This window comes from Penicillium cataractarum, assembly GCF_028827025.1.
Source record: "Penicillium cataractarum strain IBT 29864 chromosome Unknown utg000001l, whole genome shotgun sequence".
Taxonomy (NCBI): Eukaryota; Fungi; Ascomycota; class Eurotiomycetes; order Eurotiales; family Aspergillaceae; genus Penicillium; species Penicillium cataractarum.
The window spans coordinates 2,451,169-2,467,908 of NW_026622737.1; the positions used below are offsets into that span (position 1 = coordinate 2,451,169).

Here is a 16,740-nt window from a genome sequence, read left to right on the forward strand (position 1 = left end):
CGTCAACAAGTGAGAGATCTTCTTCACCAATCTGTAGGCGGTTTCTAATGAATATGGCTGCTATAGCACCGCATCTTTATCCTGCGAAATTGATGGAACAACCTACGCATCCTGCCATGCACGCCAAACAATCTCTGTACAGGCTACGTTAGCACCGAAAGACCTGAATTGGATGGATATACCGGTCATCTCAACGACCGAGGAGACTATATTTGCTCCTTCATCTTTACCAACTGGGATAGCGAGCAGAATAACCACAGACATGTCATCGGTCCCCCGTCCAACCGCCATGCAGGAGCCAACCGCCGAAAACATTGGACCCTCTATAAATGTTTTGTCTCAAGCGTTATATCGTATTTTAGCTTCGATGGTGTTGCTTTCTATGGGTTATATACTATCGCTCGCTTTTCTGGATTGAGAAATTACTCCGATCTTATCTAGTGGCCTATAATCGCGCCGACACTCCAGACCAAGTTGAAAATCTGACTTCCGGGGTGTTGTTTCTACGATCTGAAAATGCATATAGCTATTAATTGATTTCAAAAACACAAATATTCTCTTCCTTTGCCCACAGGATTCACAAGTCATTGTTTGATTACCGTACAGTCGTGCTTATTCCTCTACTGCAAATACTACTGATCCAACAAAAACGACATAAAGATTTGTAGGTAACTAAATAGGGGCTCCTTGATCCGCCAACAGATTATGTCTCGTACATCTAACTTTCGATCCCGTCCTTGTCCCTAACCTCCTATCCTTCAGTAACTTGCAAGTGGTAATGCGGCACTGCCAGCGAGATGGAGATATATCTCTTGGGTATCGCTCACGACTCTATGGATTTTCTGGAACTCACGGTTGTGGACCCAGAAGTTCCATTCCTTCTTAATCCAGGAGGTCTTCCTATCGAGAAAAACCTGCAGATCCTTGACTTGGAGAACCAGACTCATCTCCTCTTCGAACGAGGTGCATCCCATGATTACCAAACAAGACTGACAGAATGTGTATATGTTGATGTGTCGCTTAGCAGGAAGAATGTGAGACCACATGATTATAAAAGAAGATCCCGGATCATAGGGGACAAATTTGATGTTCAACTTCTGGTTCCCAGAGATTGTGCATGAGGCACATGACCAGAATACCCTTCCCTTCATTCTAAGCTTTATTAGATATCCCTTGCCAATCTCCACATCGTTTTGCGACTCACCTTCACAGTGTTTATTGAAATGGACTGTAGGGTACTTTGAATGCAGCAAGAGTGAGATGGAAGGATGGTGTTGAAGTACAATAAGAATGGCCTGAATATATGCATAGCAACTAGGTCTCTATAGGGACTAGCGTGCTCTAGGATTCTGAGACATAGTCGCACAGGTGGGGGCGCGATCATTTCGACTGTATTATCCGCTAGCTATTAAGCACACCCAGAATACAACTGGAGGTGATATATAATATACAAGAGATAAATATCTGACTTCAAACCCTTTGAGTAGCAAATAGCAAAGGGAATCCGGACAACCATCAAATGAAATGACGACTCTAACAGACCTCCCATTTGAAATCTTAGAGCTCATTGCATCTAATTTGAGCGAATTCACAATCAAGTCATTCTCCCTGGTAAGTAAGAAATGCAGAGCAGTGAGCGAACCCGAAATTTTCCGAACAATCAAGATTACATACTCGGAGTTTGACTTCAATATGCTAGAGGAATTATCAAAGTCTCCTCTAGCAGCATACGTGAAGATCCTCCATTATGATGTCTCGGAGCTATTTGATCCCGGTATGTGACACATACGCGAAATGAAGCCTGTCTTTCATGCTAACATCCACAGTCATCCAGGATTGGGATTATTTTACCTCTTGCGTATATACGCCACAGGAGTATGCAAAAGACTATACAGACTTTTGTTGGAATCTCAGAGGCAACGGCTTTGCTTATAAAGCAATTTACACCTATTTTCAACGCCTGATTGCCGATCAGCAGGCTATCATGGAGGAAAGAAAAGATATCCACGCATTTATGGAAAGCCTTCCACGCCTCATGGACCTAAAGTGCATCAAGTTGTCATTTACTGGGGAGCACGAGAATCAGCTACTTTGGTTTTCAAATCGATTATTTGTTGACAGCTGGCACTCCTTTGCTGTCCACTTTGAAGCAGTTCTGAGAGGTATGATATCAGCGAAGTGGAATGGGCTGACTATTCAGTCTTTGGAGATACATGGGATGCCTTTCAGATCAGCCCATGAATCTTCGAATATTTTGGAGATTGCGGAACAAGGGCTGGCTCTCGTCAGAAACTTCAAGTTAGTGAACAGCCCGGGCTTATTGGATTTGATGTCTGCTGTGACTTTGCCGTGCCTACAGAGATTTGAAATCACAGACTGTTGGCTCCTGGGCTCTAAGTTAATTCGGTTCCTAGAAGCTCATGATGGGATTGTGCAGCATGTGGAGTTCTATAGAATAAACCTGTTCTATGAAAGATTCACCCCAGGCACTCGCTCATCAAGTTGTGCAAGAACATTTTGGGAACTTGTCACCGAGACCGGAAATACTGTTAAGGTGGAAAGCCTCGTGATGACACCAATTTAATGTAAATTATATTACTAGCCTGAGGGTACAGTATCTGTCCTATTTTACATGGAAATATCAATAGCATTAAAGCTAGTCGTATTCTTTTTCAGGAAAGTGACAAGACTGTCGACTGAGAAAATTGGACTAGACCTAAAACGACCGATGGGCTGGTTTCCAACCATATATATATAGCCAGTAACCCTTTCGCTACTCTCACTTACAAACAATATGGACAGACAAAATTCATCATTCGGAAATAAGAAGCGGGCTGATTGGAGGGCTACTTGCAGGGAGCGTCTTTCTCAGCATATTTGTTATTTACCCTTCTCAACTCCGCTTGATTTCCTCTCTGACGCCGAATCTAGTGGAAACGCTTGATATCGAAGTGCAACCATCTGATGTGCGATTAAAACCAGAAGAAGACATGCCCTACAAATGGCAGATAGACGATCCGGCTCTTGAGCCATTGTTCCAAAAGCATCTAAGCAAACATTCAGTTGGGACTTACATGCTGCTTCACAGGAGGGTGGGCCAGACCTTCCATGCGGTCCGACCGGAGAAGGTATTTAATCATCGTTTATACTGCAATTCGGAAGGGCTAAACATCCCAGATCGTGAAAAAGCAGGAAGAGCTGGATCTTATTGCAAAACTACAAGTTGAGAATTTTGGTCTCGCTGAAAAATTAAGACTAGCCGAAGAAAAAGCCCATGAAAACGAGCTGGCTGTGGTAGAGGCAAAAGATGAGATCAACTCTCAACGGTCTATAATAGAGAAAGCCAAGGTTGCTTTACACCGCCACGAGCAGGACATGTTGGATTTGAGGTCTCTTTGTGAATGGTACCAGTCCAAGTGTCTCCAGTGCTCTAGCGTGCTGGGCCAGATGATGGCATTTTTGCAAGGTACTACGGATCCTACGTCAGAGATTGGTACTTGGCCTCCTACTCAAGGCCAAGGAGATATTTAGCTTCCCCGCGGGCGTTTATTGAGAGGCAGGAGAATAACAATGAAGCAAATTTTCTCAGGGCTTGATAGCGCACACTATCTACAGTATAGCTTTATTACAGGTATTCTCGAGATCGCCTTGACCAGTACGTACTAAGCCAAACGTCTCTGTAGCGACCACCATCAGTGTGCACCGGTCAAGACGATTTCGAGAATAGCCATATACATCTATAGATCTAACAATTTCGATGATGGAGTAGTGTTGACTGATACCTTTTTGGTCCTGCGACATTCTTTGGGTCCTGCAACATCCTTTTGGTCCTGCGACATCCTTTTGGTCCTGCGACATCCTTTTGATCCTGCGACGTCCTTTTGGTCCTGCGACATCCTTTTGGTCCTGCGACATCCTTTTGGTCCTGCGACATCCTTTTGGTCCTGCGACATCCTTTTGGTCCTGCAACATCCTTTTGGTCCTGTATCACTCTTCTAAGGCTACGCGGAAAGGGCTATATCCTAGGAATTCCGAATAAACAATTATAACAGTCCTTTAGTCCCACAAATCATATTATATTCCTCTCAAACCTCCAGATTTAAGAACCCAATCAATCATGCCCAAGAAAAAAAGCAAAAAGGCCCCAAAGGCCAAGAGAAATGCACGAGACATCCAAACACCTTTTTCCGACAGAGAGAACTCTGAAAGGGCAGAACCAAAGCAGATAACGGACCACAGAGGTATGTGCCTATTGCCTATTCAATTTACCTTTCTAATTCATAACTATACGCAGCTGAATCTAGTCATAATAAAAGAGGCAAGAAGGTCGATATAACGAGGAGCCCAACTCGAGAGGGAGACTTTGCATCAAATGCAAGCGGCTATGATTCAGGTGACGCAACAGATCCGGAATTGTACGATGCTTCCGACCAGGATGGGCCAAGCGAGGAGCAGCCAGACCCTCTTAGCTCTTGGGTGAAGGACATTATTAGAAGTCAAACATTAGAACAGTCAGAAAAAATGGTCGAAAGCTTTTTTACGACCGACAATCCAGATTACGCCGCCTGCGAAGCGTTCTTTGATAGGCTTAATCAGCTTATCAGAGGTGCCAATGAGCAGCACAATGTCACAGATATTGATGTTGGTATCATTCCTGCAACCGGTTATAATGGCTTATGCCAGGCTTGGCAGGAAGCGGGCAAAAAAGCTATTGCAGATCAATCTCCGGAGAACTTCTGGTCTGCCTTTAATGAAACCCGCGATGTTCTGAAAATTTTCAACAAAAGGTATCATCTTCCACGAGCCTGGAATATCAGCAAAGAATGGGCAGAGAAACGTATTGGGACACCGAACCCGAGAGCTGAAACAGAATCCGGGTCGAGTGACGACGGTCAATCCATCCTGGCTGGTCAGCCCGCAACGAGCAAAAGGGACAATGAAGACATCGATATGAACTCTACCGATATGAACTCCGATGACAATGGCGGCACGGGCCTTGACGCCTTGGAAGCGAGAACCATGAAGCAGCAACGCCGACTGACATCTGCAAAAGTCTTATACTGGTGGCCTAAAGGTACTGGGTCTCAAACTTTTGTGCAATATGGAGATAATACGACACCGATTTATCGTATTAGGGCGGGATCTCACGAGAGCTACAGTCCTCATATGGTTGAACGTGTGCTAACCACAAAAACACGTGGCAACGCCAAAGGAACTAGGACTCGAAATGGCATACCAGAGGAATTTTGGAAATACAAGCGCGAACATGTGGCGAATATCCTTGGAGTTGGTTGGAAGATCGAAGATGATGATGAGGAGGGCCTCAATCCACTCGATCTACTGCAGCCCGCAAAGGGTGCATACTATCCACAAACACGCACTCTCGTGGAATGGACAGATGGTGTGATTACATTAGAAGGACGTCCATTCATTCGGCGTATCACTACTGGCTCGACCCTAGACGGTGACCGAGTGATATATCAGAAAGCTAAGGAGCTTGAGACGGCTTACCGCAAGAAAGCCGGGCTAGAATCCTTCGTCGACGACGACTACGATGAGGACAGCGATGCAAGCTTCGGTCGCGGAAGAAGATACCGAAGTAAGCCTACACGTTACTCGAAGCAGGTCAACATGAAGGCTAGAAATCGCTTCCGCCATGGAACTAGTGAAAGCAGTGGCTCTGAAAGTGAGGATGTCGCCCGGCCACGTAACAGCGGGTACACTAGACATCGCAGTGAGTCTGATTATCGTCCAAGCCGGCTTAGGGGGAGGAAGGGATCGGAGCGGGAACAAGATAGGGCAATGATTAGGAAACTCGAAAAGGAGATTGAGAGACTGAAGATAGGAACGTCGATATCTGGTGAAGACAGACGAAGGCCGCAGGGCAAGCGTTGAAGACTGATGACGTGACAGTAAGGTTGACTGGTTTTCCAACCGCTGAATGTTCCCTTGTCGGCTTGCATATCGAAGTCGCTCCTTGTCTCCTATGTTGATATGCTGAGGTCGAAAGTTTGATTTTCTCTATTCACGCGTCTGTATATGAGCTGGTCTCATTTCCAAATATCAGATTGTTTATCATTCAAATTCAAATGGTATCTCACCTAGCAAAATGGCTACAACTCAGGTCATAGATGCAAAGACTAGCTTATAGCAGTATACTCGATGTTGTTCATTTAATGAAAGAACAACGTTGGTGAAAATTCTTAGTTGGGTTATAGGTAGATCAGTATGCACTAGGAAACTCGTTCTTGGCCCCACTGCTAAGACTTCAGTGCAGATCATTCTGATCGGGTCGGTAATTTGATAGGTATGTGACAGTGACAAATAACGCACTTTCAAAACTGGTTGAATGGGTATTGGCGAGTATGCATTGGAACGAGTGAGAACTATCGGAATCTATACTCGTGCGTATTTAAAATGTGCGTCTCCACTTTTCCACCAAATACTGTATATCAATCAATCAATCAATATTCATAGATTCTATCTAACATGCTTTATATACAGGTTTTATGCGGGATTTGTAATCTTGCCTTTCCAGCGGCAGACGGGAGAAAGATGGAGGTAGAACCTGCTAACCAAACCATCGGCGAGAGGTGGTGGCTGCTAGGCGGTGAGATCTGCGCTGGGGCCTAGTGCCTAAGGCCTCCGGCCAAGATTTCGGGCCACACAGCTGGCCAGTTAGCCAAGCCACGGTGGGTGAAGCGGGCCTCAGAGATCAGGCCGTCCAGCCCTGCCACCCACACGTGGGGGAAGAGTGGGGGTGCAAACGCGGCAAACAAAGCCAAACAGACAAAACAAAGGAAACAGGCCAAACAAAGGAAGGGGGTTTCGCCGCCCCCGCAGCCACCAAAGCCCCCCGGTTGCAGGGTGCCCACCCATGCAAGCAAGCCCTTAGGTTGTGAGAGTTCCTCGGGATCCCACTCTGACCTGGGTGAGGGGTCTTTCGGTGTCAGGCGAGGCGAGACTGAGAGATTGGCTCCCAGCGGCACTTGATTCGTCTCAGTCTTTTTCTAGCCCTATATCATGACTTAAAGCTTCGGTCGCTGCGTGAGGCGTTGCCACATCGACCTTGGGTTGTATAAGGCTGGGCCTAAGAACGAGTGAAGACGCAATCATCAATGCCGACATTAGCATTAACGGGCTATAATTTATCCGACACGCGCGTGAGACTTACTGCCTAGGGAAGTTCCCTCCTGTCTAGGAAAGTTCCCCCCCCCTATATATTACGCTGTTATGAATGAACTACTTGCAGGGTAGTTAACCTGTCAACTAGGTAGGAGAGCGAAGCACCAAGTCAGATTGTCACAGAGACTGTTTCTTAAGGAAGGAAAATCCCACTTCCTTAAGCATCGATTTAAATACATCATTTTTGTGCAAACAAGAATCAAACACGATTTGGGGAGGAAACCTCGACGATAGGCCACCGTATAGCCAGCGCATCGCCCATGCAGTGGCCGCAGGTTGTATGCAGTGTAACTGTTTTCGAATCGTTATCGCCGGGTCACTGGCTGACCGCTGGTTAGCCGCCGCCTTGACAGAATCCACGGACGTGGGTGCCTAAGGCTCCAATATCAATATAGAGATGGCCTCATTGAGTATCATAACAACCGCCTTCTTCCGCTAGAAAATCATACCCTCCTCATCGCCCAAATCTCTATTCACTCATCATATCTTTTTATAAAACCCCTCAATATCTCCTCCGAGGGCCTCTCAGATTCGATTTTTCCAAATGACGCCTTTACAAGCATTTCAAGATGTATCGGACGAGAACCGCCGAAAACGCAGAAGATAATATAAGCGGAAGCACGAAAGGCGACAGAAGAACCTTCATATCCCGGAGTCTATTCAATAGGGTCTACACAGTCTGGATATTCCGGACTTTGGCAACGACGGTATCATAGAGCTCAAGAGTTTTATATATGAGCTAGATGATAAAGCAGAATAGGCAAAATCAAGGGACGAAGTTGTCGCAGATTTAATAAGACCTTTACGTAAACTCAGGAGTCTACTCGACATAATTACGTCGATACCCTCAATCTTCGAAACCGCAGACGGGGATTTTTTTCTCTTGAACGATTCACGGACGCTGAATGAATACCTTGGCAAAACCTTCGAAAAGCCGCTACTTCATCGAGCCTCCCTATCCGGTAATTCTCTCTCGAGTCGACAACTAAGCTTAGATGCTGTCTGGACGCATCTGTATGAGCAGCCTGACAAGATGATTGATGTTTATGACTACTCTATGATAGATCCTGCTTCAAGGACACGAAGAATGACTGTCCGAGACGTTCTATCACATTGGAGGCTTCCTGCACACAAACGCCACGCTATCAATTTAATAGATATCGAGAACAGGATCGGGGATTTTTGCCCGACCGAAATCATCGATCACGATCTTTTCTGCAAACTATCTCGCGTATTGCCCGATAACGTTGGAAAGACTAATTCTCAATGGACAAGCAGTCGACAAGAATTCTTCCTCCTTAGCGGAGCAAACCCGATATCCTCTATCCACGTTGACAATGGAGCTCAGTTAACCTGGATTCTGGTCCTTGAAGGCCGGAAAATTTGGTATTTTCCACGTCAAGTGACAGACGACGCTATCCGATTACTCGCTCTTGCAGGCTCTCAGTGGTGTCGAGGTTATGAAGCAGGCTGGGCAAAGGTGGAGCTATGCGCTGGAGATCTTTTCTGAGTATTATCACATAGTATCAAAGCACCTAGCTTATATTTCACTTAGAGTCATGCCTCCTAGCTGCCCTCACGCAGTGTTCACTCCAGATGACTGCCTTGCTGTTGGTGGCCACTTCTATACGGCCGCACATCTTAGTTCAACACTCCGTGGGCTTAGGCTTCAGGAAGATTATCCTAATATGTGTAACGAAGACATTCAAGCAGACTTCTATAATATTCTTCGAAGCTTCTTTGAGAATGTGGAAGATTTCTGTACTCCTATACAGCAGGCTAGCATCTATTGAGAGTGATGTTAATTTGAGCTTCATTCCCACCAGACCCCTCTCTGAAGCACGCTAGAATATCAACGTACGTTGGGAAAGAGTTAGAGAAATGACGTCATTTAACCTTTTTGGTGGTGATCAGTGGGGCTAGTGGAGATTCGGGACTCCAAGCCCAAAATGGACCAATCTACCCAAGAATACGCGGGCTTGATGCTAAACAACGCGACTGCGCGGTCTACCATGACGGCCAGTCCTACAAGGACTGCTCTGGTGGAGAACAGATCACCGCTAACGCAGGGCCACTTAAACACTACTAAATCGGAACACAACTGGTTCGGTGAAGCTGAGCGTTGAAGTCGGCATATCAAAAGATGAGGCCTGTCGTGGCTTTAATTAAGCGTTAGCAAACGGTAGTCAACGGTGGGACGATATAGTCAATGGATCGGGGAAATTTTGAGGCATATGATGAGAAGCAAATTAGCACAATTCTTTGAGGTTGATGGATCTTCGGGAAGAGGAGATAGGCTCATCTACCAAATAAAAGATATCCCCGTTAAGAATATTATGTACACGTGCTGGTATATCTACAATGCCAATAAAGGTGCGATTTAAAGAGTGGCTAGGGATAAGGTATGCGAGTTCACGTAGCTGGCGTCTCACTTGAACGGAATGGAGGATCTTTTTCGCAGGAATCCCGTAGCGAAGAATGAGGGTAAGAATATTAAAATATGAGGCATCTAATGCTACCTATGGGGTATCTACACAAGGTTCAAGTGATGTTAAGGAAGGTCTTTTTTGGATGTGTGTGATTCTTTCCTCTGTTTTTGGTATATTTTCTGCGGGGATGCTTGATTCTACCAGTGCACTTTGCCATCAACCTACTCAAAACTGCTAATACTGTCAGAGACCACCAGGATTGGGCAAGTCTTGCCCCTATAGATACCTCGTCGACGTCGGCTCTCCAAACACTTTCCAGCTCATGATCATTGCAGGTTAACTACCTAGACAGGTCAGGTACGGCTTTTCACTTTTCTATGAGATGAGTGTATGAGGTCTAACCCCCAAAGCCTAAAGCATCCAGAAGCGTTTCGCAAACAGACGAACAACCAGAGATGTAAGCTTGTTCTTTCTCCATCACAAGGACTTTCGCTGACTAGCTTCGTATTCACTATACTCACAGCGCATCACGCGACTATCTTATGCGCGGTGCGTTTTTGACTGTGTAACGGAAAGCAGGGCCTTGCGACTGTCACAATTGAGATAATTATCCTCCACACACTACGGTACATGAATAACAATCTTTCCCGTCGTCCTTCCCGTCTTCAAGTACTCAAACGCCTCCACCACGTCTCCAAACTCAAACACCTTGTCAATCACCCCCCTCAGCTTCCCTTCGTCCAACCACGCCGCAATCTGCGCCAAATCCTCACGTGAGTTATACGTCAGATACGTCTGCACTCTGTGTCTCGCCCCCCCCCCAACCATCTCGGCAAAAACAGCGCCTTCGCCGCATTCCTCACGCCCTTGAAATTCGTATCCAGCGTCCCGAGCATGTATAGTCCCCCTTCGTCTAGAAAATCCGACGCACTTGCCCATAGTCTATTAGGCGATCCAGCACCAGGTTATACTTCCTCCCCGAACTCTTGAGCGTCTCTACGACATCTTGCGTCCTGTAATCAATCACCTCGTCCGCGCCTAGTCCCTTGAGTATCTCTGCTTTTGCCCCTGAGCACGTAGTTGTGACATAGCACCCCAGGATCTTGCCCATCTGGATGGCAAACGTGCCCACGCCACCCGCCCCTCCGTTGATAAAGACGCTATCGCCCCTTTCCACGTTTGGCTGTATCGTCTGGTACGCCGTCAGGGCTGCCGTGCCAAGACTAGCCGCCTGAATCAGGTCCGTGGTCCTGCTAATATGCGCGTAGCCTTCCTTTTTAGCCACGATATATTCCGACAGTGCCCCAGCGGTAGAATCTCGCAGATCGATGTGGAAGGTGACGTGATCGCCAATCGCAACGTCAGCGTCTGGGCCAACTGCTGAGACGGTGCCGGAGCCGTCCATGCCGAGTTTCATGGGGTAGCAGAGGATGGTGCGTGAGAGGAAGCCTATCTGCGGAAACTTGTAGTCGGCGGGATTGATAGCTGCGGCGGCTACTTTGACGAGGATGTCAGAGCCCTTGAGAGAGGAGGGGAGAGGTTTAGAGGTGGTGGCGAGTGCGATGTGGGTAGAGATGGTGCCGCCTGGCGAGACGTACTGCCACGCCTTCATGGTTTCCGACATGGCGAATGTGGGTTTGACGTGACGGAATACCTGAGAAGAATTATAGAATGTGCAAATGGATGATATTCATACAAGTAGGGGAAGATATATCATTGGAAAGAAGTAGTATTTACCGAGGTGCTCTAAAATCTTCGGAGGAACTCTGTCACAGGTCCGTCACTCTCAGGAACGAGGGACGACATCTAGAACACCGTGCATAAACTGTACTGAAGACTTATAACACTAGACTTCTTGTCATACAACCTTCATCGCCTACTGATGATCGTTGGTTCGTTTGTGGCATAAGCTTTGTGCTTGAGAAGTATGTTCGAGAAAACTGCATAAGCACTTAAAATAGCATGTGATCTTAGCATTATGCTTCAGTGGACCTTTCGAATTGAGACTAGATCTCCCTTTAGTCAATCTAGCTTTTCCAGTGTGGTCTCATGGGATGATGGAGGTCTTTGGGTAACACCTGATCGGATCACATTCATATGGAGAAATCGGACAAATTTGTGACCCGGCCCCGAACGTATCCTTAGTGGAGGAATGTGGAGTCGGGCTAATTTGTGAACCGCCCCCGAACGTATCCTTGCTCAGAGGATTAATCGGACACCTGCTAAGCTCTTCCTCTCTGTTTCTGGATGGCTTAGATGCGGCATCTTTGTCAATGCTGTTACGAAAAAAATGGATGCGGCAATCGCTCCAATTGCGCGAACGATCAACAGTCCAGAGTTCTCAAACGACTGGAGTCGAGAGCTATCAACCACAACCACCTTACATCAAATCGCAACCACTTCGTGAACGCTATAGAGGACTTCCATAAACGGCTCCTGGAGAAGTGGGAGGGGGAATGATCGTGTCCCCGCCGACACCAGATGTGCTTCGATTTGATTGCTTGTGAGAATCTGTGATTCGAGAGGCGAATTAGTTAGAGAGGTTCTCATTTCATTGCTTCCTCCGTAATTTTCTACACCATCCAAATGCTTACTATCTCCCCTGTGAATTTGAAGATCAAGTTTCAGTCTACGATTTGTGGAAGGCCAGCCACTGCGCTGGTAGGGATGAGAGCGGCTTCATGGAACGCATAAACCAGTTTGTTAATAGAAGACCCATACATTTGTACCCGCGCTCCATACTCTCGTTAACACGACTTTCGTTTCATCACCCATTACATACTTCTCGGTTCAATTCCCGTAGGAGACGCTCGACTAACTGCTTCACTTTCGAGACCTTGTTGGTTCGGTTCCCAAATGGATCTCTATTGACGCGTTGATATCCACCTGAAAGACCTTTTCGTGTATGCCCAAGCACTTACTATGTGAGATTTCCACTTGACCGGCGAGCCATCGGAAGTGAGATTTGTGCATTGGGGTGAAATCAATGTCGGCCACAAGATCTCAGTATGAAAGAAATGGTAGGAAAATTCATTGATTAGGGACACCTAGCATGGCAGGATCCTATGTGGCAAATACGTCGTGCGGCATCGTCACTCGCTGAGATCCCTCAATCTGCAGATAAGGGGCTAGGTGCTGCTGTTATGGAGGCATCGATACATTCCTCAGCGCACGCTGAGTGATGTCGAAATTCCTATCGTTGTATGCAAACCAGCGACCGAACTACATGTCAAGTCTGTTAGCATCGTTCCTATGTGTGAAAACAATGATCCGATACAAGGAACGGAGGAGGTTGATACTAACGGTTGCTGTTGCTATACGGACACCTAACCACAGGCACCTGTGCCTTCGAGGGATACCGATGGAAGGATCTTCAATCACTGAAATCTCCTCCTTCGAAGCTGTGTCTTGGAAAAAGTCGTGGGGGTAATAGAGTTGGCTCCAGGTCTGGCCACGAATGAGAAAGTCTTCCGGTAAATAACGAGCCACGCCCTCGTACCGTGGGAATGCTCTGTCTTCAATTTTTTCGAAGACTATGTCGGAGTTAATGAGGGTGTTGAGGAACCTCGCGATATCGGTCCATGGGATGAGTTTCTCTAGTCGTTGTATGGCGTTTGGACGTAGGGCTAGACACCAGATAAATGACAATGAGATATGCACACTTGCACATACACTAGACTCATTAAAAGAGTCGATTAGTATGGAGAGTGTGTGGAAAGAGAGAATAGCGCCTTGTAGGGCCATTGGAGGGACATGGAAGTTAGCGGGCGTTAGACCGCGAGCGTCCTTGATCTGAGTTGCTAGATCCAAGGCTGACATTGAGATGGGTGAAGAAAGGCATGGCTCTGTAGCTGTCTTATTGTCTTTCTGAGCCATTTCCAAAGCCACAATAGCTTCAATGTCTCCGTATTGAAGTACTGACGCGAAATTACACGACATGATATAAAGTGCTGTTTGGTCCTGGACAGCCTCTTTTCGCAAGAGATCTAAGAAGCAAGTTGCCAAAGCAGAAAATTCATCAACCGGCCGTCTGTAGTATAAGGTATAATGGGTGGCAATAAACGCAGTGGTCATTGTATGCCCACCGAGATCCATTCGATGTTCATGATACGGGCTGAAAACGAACCCTATACTCTTTTGTGTATGGAGAAAAGGACGGATACTGACCAGCGCTCTTGTATAGTGACAGAGCTTTTGAAGAGTGTCTGGGTAAGCGAGAACTCCAAGATGGTGCTGTATACGGCCCTCGCCGGGACTGAAATTAGCGCTTTGGTTATACCAATATCGCGCGACTTCAGCCCAAATATCTTGGTCTCGGTCTTCAATGACCATGCGACATCGTGCTAAGTCTCCAAGACACTCCATCCAAATATCACAAAACACTTCAAAGCTTTCGAGACATAGAGTCATCATCGAGTACGCAAGTTGGGTGAACTCAATCAGAAAATCCAAGGAGTCCGGGAGATTTTCTAGAAGAAGATCTAGGAACAAATGAATACCGTATCTCCACATTCGTGCGGGCATTTGGTAATTCCCAGGAATTTCCCGCAACTCGGAACCGGAGATGGGACTTTGGGATGCAAGAAGGAAGTCGTAATGCATGTAAAGTAGTGTTCGATGGAAAGATGTCAATTGTTTCCACAGGTTGGATGATAATTTGATTTTAGATCCAGTATGTTGCTTGTCGACATTAATGCATACTTTTTCCACCATGACCAACTGAGCATAAATAACCCGGAACTGCGCTATGACCTGGTCTTCTGTAACTTCGGTTGGTCGTGGCCGTTCAAATATGCCCAGTGCGTCCAAGTACTGTGGCGCCGCGAATAGCTTCTTCGAGGAACTGGCTGAGTATGAGCCATCACACTCATGATCGGACTCACTTCCTGATTTATATGCAGTGAGTGGCTCATCGTTATTATCTGTTTTTGGTTGATTGAACACCAGTTCAGCCGCAAGAAATTCATTCAGCGTAGCGAATCCTTTCGTATATTCCGTAACCGTATCGTTTAACCTTGGGATTCGGGTTAGTTAATCAGTTATGTGGATTTCTATGGCTCTAGCTGTTTGCCAGATGGGTAGCGGCATAAGGAATGAGAAAGTCAAAAAGGAGTAATCAGCGTACAACAAAGCAGAAGGGTGTGAATCACAAGCTGGGGGTATGCTGGGGGTATTAGGAACAGGAACGAACCATTTTTGTGTAGCCTCGGTCTTATTGACCCTCTGACATAGCAGGTCTACCTGACGGAATGAATTCATGGAAATGATCGCTGGTCCTAGGTGCCTGGGGGCGGGGGCAACAAGAGACGCCTTATGAATGCTGTAGTGGCTGATGATGGTACTGGGGTGGCTTAGTACTGGAACACTTCTGCTCTGTGGAATCTCCGGGGTGAAGCGGTCATTTAAAAGTTGCTCGTTGTTCACCCGGGTTGTGGAATCCACTATGCAATGTCTCAGGGGTGCCCAAACAGGCAGCCATCTGTCATCTGTACAGGGGTTTTAACTTTCAGGTACAAATCCTTTCCATCAATACCCCAAACCCTGTTAACCAGGTTGAGGCTATCGCTCAATTCTTCGTTGAGAACAAAGCGGACCACAATTTCACTCAATTTTCCTTACCATCACTGTTTGCATTTTCAAGGCGTAGATTACCTTATTTTTTGGCGAGCTAGTCTTTGTCAGGAGCATCTGGGACTCACTGAAGCCCAGTCACTCACGGACTCACGTTGGCTATGAGGGGCACGTTGCTTCTTAAGACTCCTCGTCTAGATAACATAACGAAGACAAAAGCGTAAGACGAACTTTGTTATGTCCATTATTTCCTTCTCTTTACAAATGGCTGCGGCTTCCTCCTCTACCCCTTGTCTCAATAATCGGCAAAAGGCTGAATTGAAACAATGATGCCGTCATCAGTTGGGTCGGCCTTCAAAAGGGAATTTGAAAGCTAGATCCACCTCATCTAAGATGTCTCTTCCGTTCTCTCCTATTGCTCCCCCAGTATACAACATGTTCCGCAAGAGACTGTACTTCTTCTTCCACAAAACTATTGAGCGACCTCCACAGTGTGTATCCCACTTGTATTCCATTGTGGTGTCGTTCTCCGAGAAGCTGATCGTATGCGGGTCCTCATTGATATCCATGTACGGAAGTGCGCAGTTGGACTGGATGTCTCTGTACGAGTCGTCCCAGCCGACCTCAAGTGAGAATTTCCCCATAGTGCACATATACTTGGACCACTGAGTGTCCCGCTGAAATTGATAAGTTTGAAGTGTCAAGTCTGCCACCCCCATTGACCGCATGGCTGCCTCGCCCGCCTCAGTCGCCCGACGACGGTCGTCGCCCTTCTGAAGCTGAATCAAAGGATCAAACAACTCCTCGGCTCTCTCAAAACTTGCTACCCTCTCATGTTGACGTCGATCTGGGGGAATTGACAGGATCCATATCTTAGGCGGGAGTATGATTCCGTCGTTGGCCTCCACCTCGGCAATCCGACCGCTCCAGTAAGTCCCCGGAAGTTGAATCCTCTTCATCAAGTCCAGGATATCGTCGCCTAGAATTAATATCCGACAGCCCTCCTCGATGAATGATTCGAAAGCAGCCATGGATGGGTCGAGATCTCTGAGAGGATTTAAATACTTGTTGGCGTAAAGAAACTGCTCCGTGATTCCGAGAAAGTGCACTATCAGGGCAATTTCACTTGCTGTCAGCCCACTCAGCAACATGTCGGAGAGTTCGTAGTAGTCGCTATTTGTTGTAATGGATTCGAATAGAGAAGCGAGTATGTTGCGGTATGTTCGGGGTATTGGGTACTTGAATACCCATGCTTCCAGCTTCATATCTGTGGCCTGCGGAGTGATAAGGGATTCTATCCGGGCTTTAAGTGTCTGCAGCCAAGGGAAATTGGAAGGCTACATACTCCTGTGTTCTGAGCTTAGAGATGGGGTTTTCTGAGGACATGAAATTGACCATTCAGTATTATCGGAGGGAGAATATATGCTTTTATATGTGGAAAGCTTGATTTGCCTTTCGCGCATCCCTATGCCTTGCTACCCCCCCCCCCCCCCCCCCCGAGACATTGCTCGCGAATTCAAAGGCCATGTTAGAGCACATTTGCCCTCAGCCTGTC

At 46.7% G+C, this 16,740-nt stretch overlaps 5 protein-coding genes across 5 annotated transcripts; 2 read left to right on the plus strand and 3 right to left on the minus strand.

The window, feature by feature from the left end:
• Nucleotides 1-1,524: 1,524 nt before the first annotated feature.
• Nucleotides 1,525-3,531, plus strand: N7496_000844 (uncharacterized protein; the record flags this gene model as incomplete). Its single annotated transcript, XM_056693775.1, has 5 exons — nucleotides 1,525-1,611; nucleotides 1,666-1,774; nucleotides 1,827-2,162; nucleotides 2,932-3,128; nucleotides 3,178-3,531. The coding sequence occupies 5 exons, from the start codon at nucleotides 1,525-1,527 to the stop codon at nucleotides 3,529-3,531; spliced, it is 1,083 nt and encodes a 360-aa protein (XP_056560504.1).
• A 586-nt stretch (nucleotides 3,532-4,117) lies between these two features.
• Nucleotides 4,118-5,895, plus strand: N7496_000845 (uncharacterized protein; the record flags this gene model as incomplete). Its single annotated transcript, XM_056693776.1, has 2 exons — nucleotides 4,118-4,241; nucleotides 4,295-5,895. 2 exons carry the CDS (start codon nucleotides 4,118-4,120, stop codon nucleotides 5,893-5,895), a joined length of 1,725 nt encoding a protein of 574 aa, XP_056560505.1.
• Nucleotides 5,896-10,235: 4,340 nt separating this feature from the next.
• Nucleotides 10,236-11,331, minus strand: N7496_000846 (NAD(P)-dependent alcohol dehydrogenase; the record flags this gene model as incomplete). The annotated part of the gene is made up of 3 exons (XM_056693777.1): nucleotides 10,236-10,472; nucleotides 10,546-11,268; nucleotides 11,311-11,331. The coding sequence occupies 3 exons, from the start codon at nucleotides 11,329-11,331 to the stop codon at nucleotides 10,236-10,238; spliced, it is 981 nt and encodes a 326-aa protein (XP_056560506.1).
• Nucleotides 11,332-12,836: 1,505 nt separating this feature from the next.
• On the minus strand, nucleotides 12,837-14,216 carry N7496_000847 (uncharacterized protein; the record flags this gene model as incomplete). The annotated part of the gene is made up of 1 exon (XM_056693778.1): nucleotides 12,837-14,216. One exon carries the CDS (start codon nucleotides 14,214-14,216, stop codon nucleotides 12,837-12,839), a length of 1,380 nt encoding a protein of 459 aa, XP_056560507.1.
• Nucleotides 14,217-15,523: 1,307 nt separating this feature from the next.
• N7496_000848 (uncharacterized protein) lies at nucleotides 15,524-16,450 on the minus strand (the record flags this gene model as incomplete). The annotated part of the gene is made up of 1 exon (XM_056693779.1): nucleotides 15,524-16,450. One exon carries the CDS (start codon nucleotides 16,448-16,450, stop codon nucleotides 15,524-15,526), a length of 927 nt encoding a protein of 308 aa, XP_056560508.1.
• Between the last annotated feature and the right edge of the window lie 290 nt (nucleotides 16,451-16,740).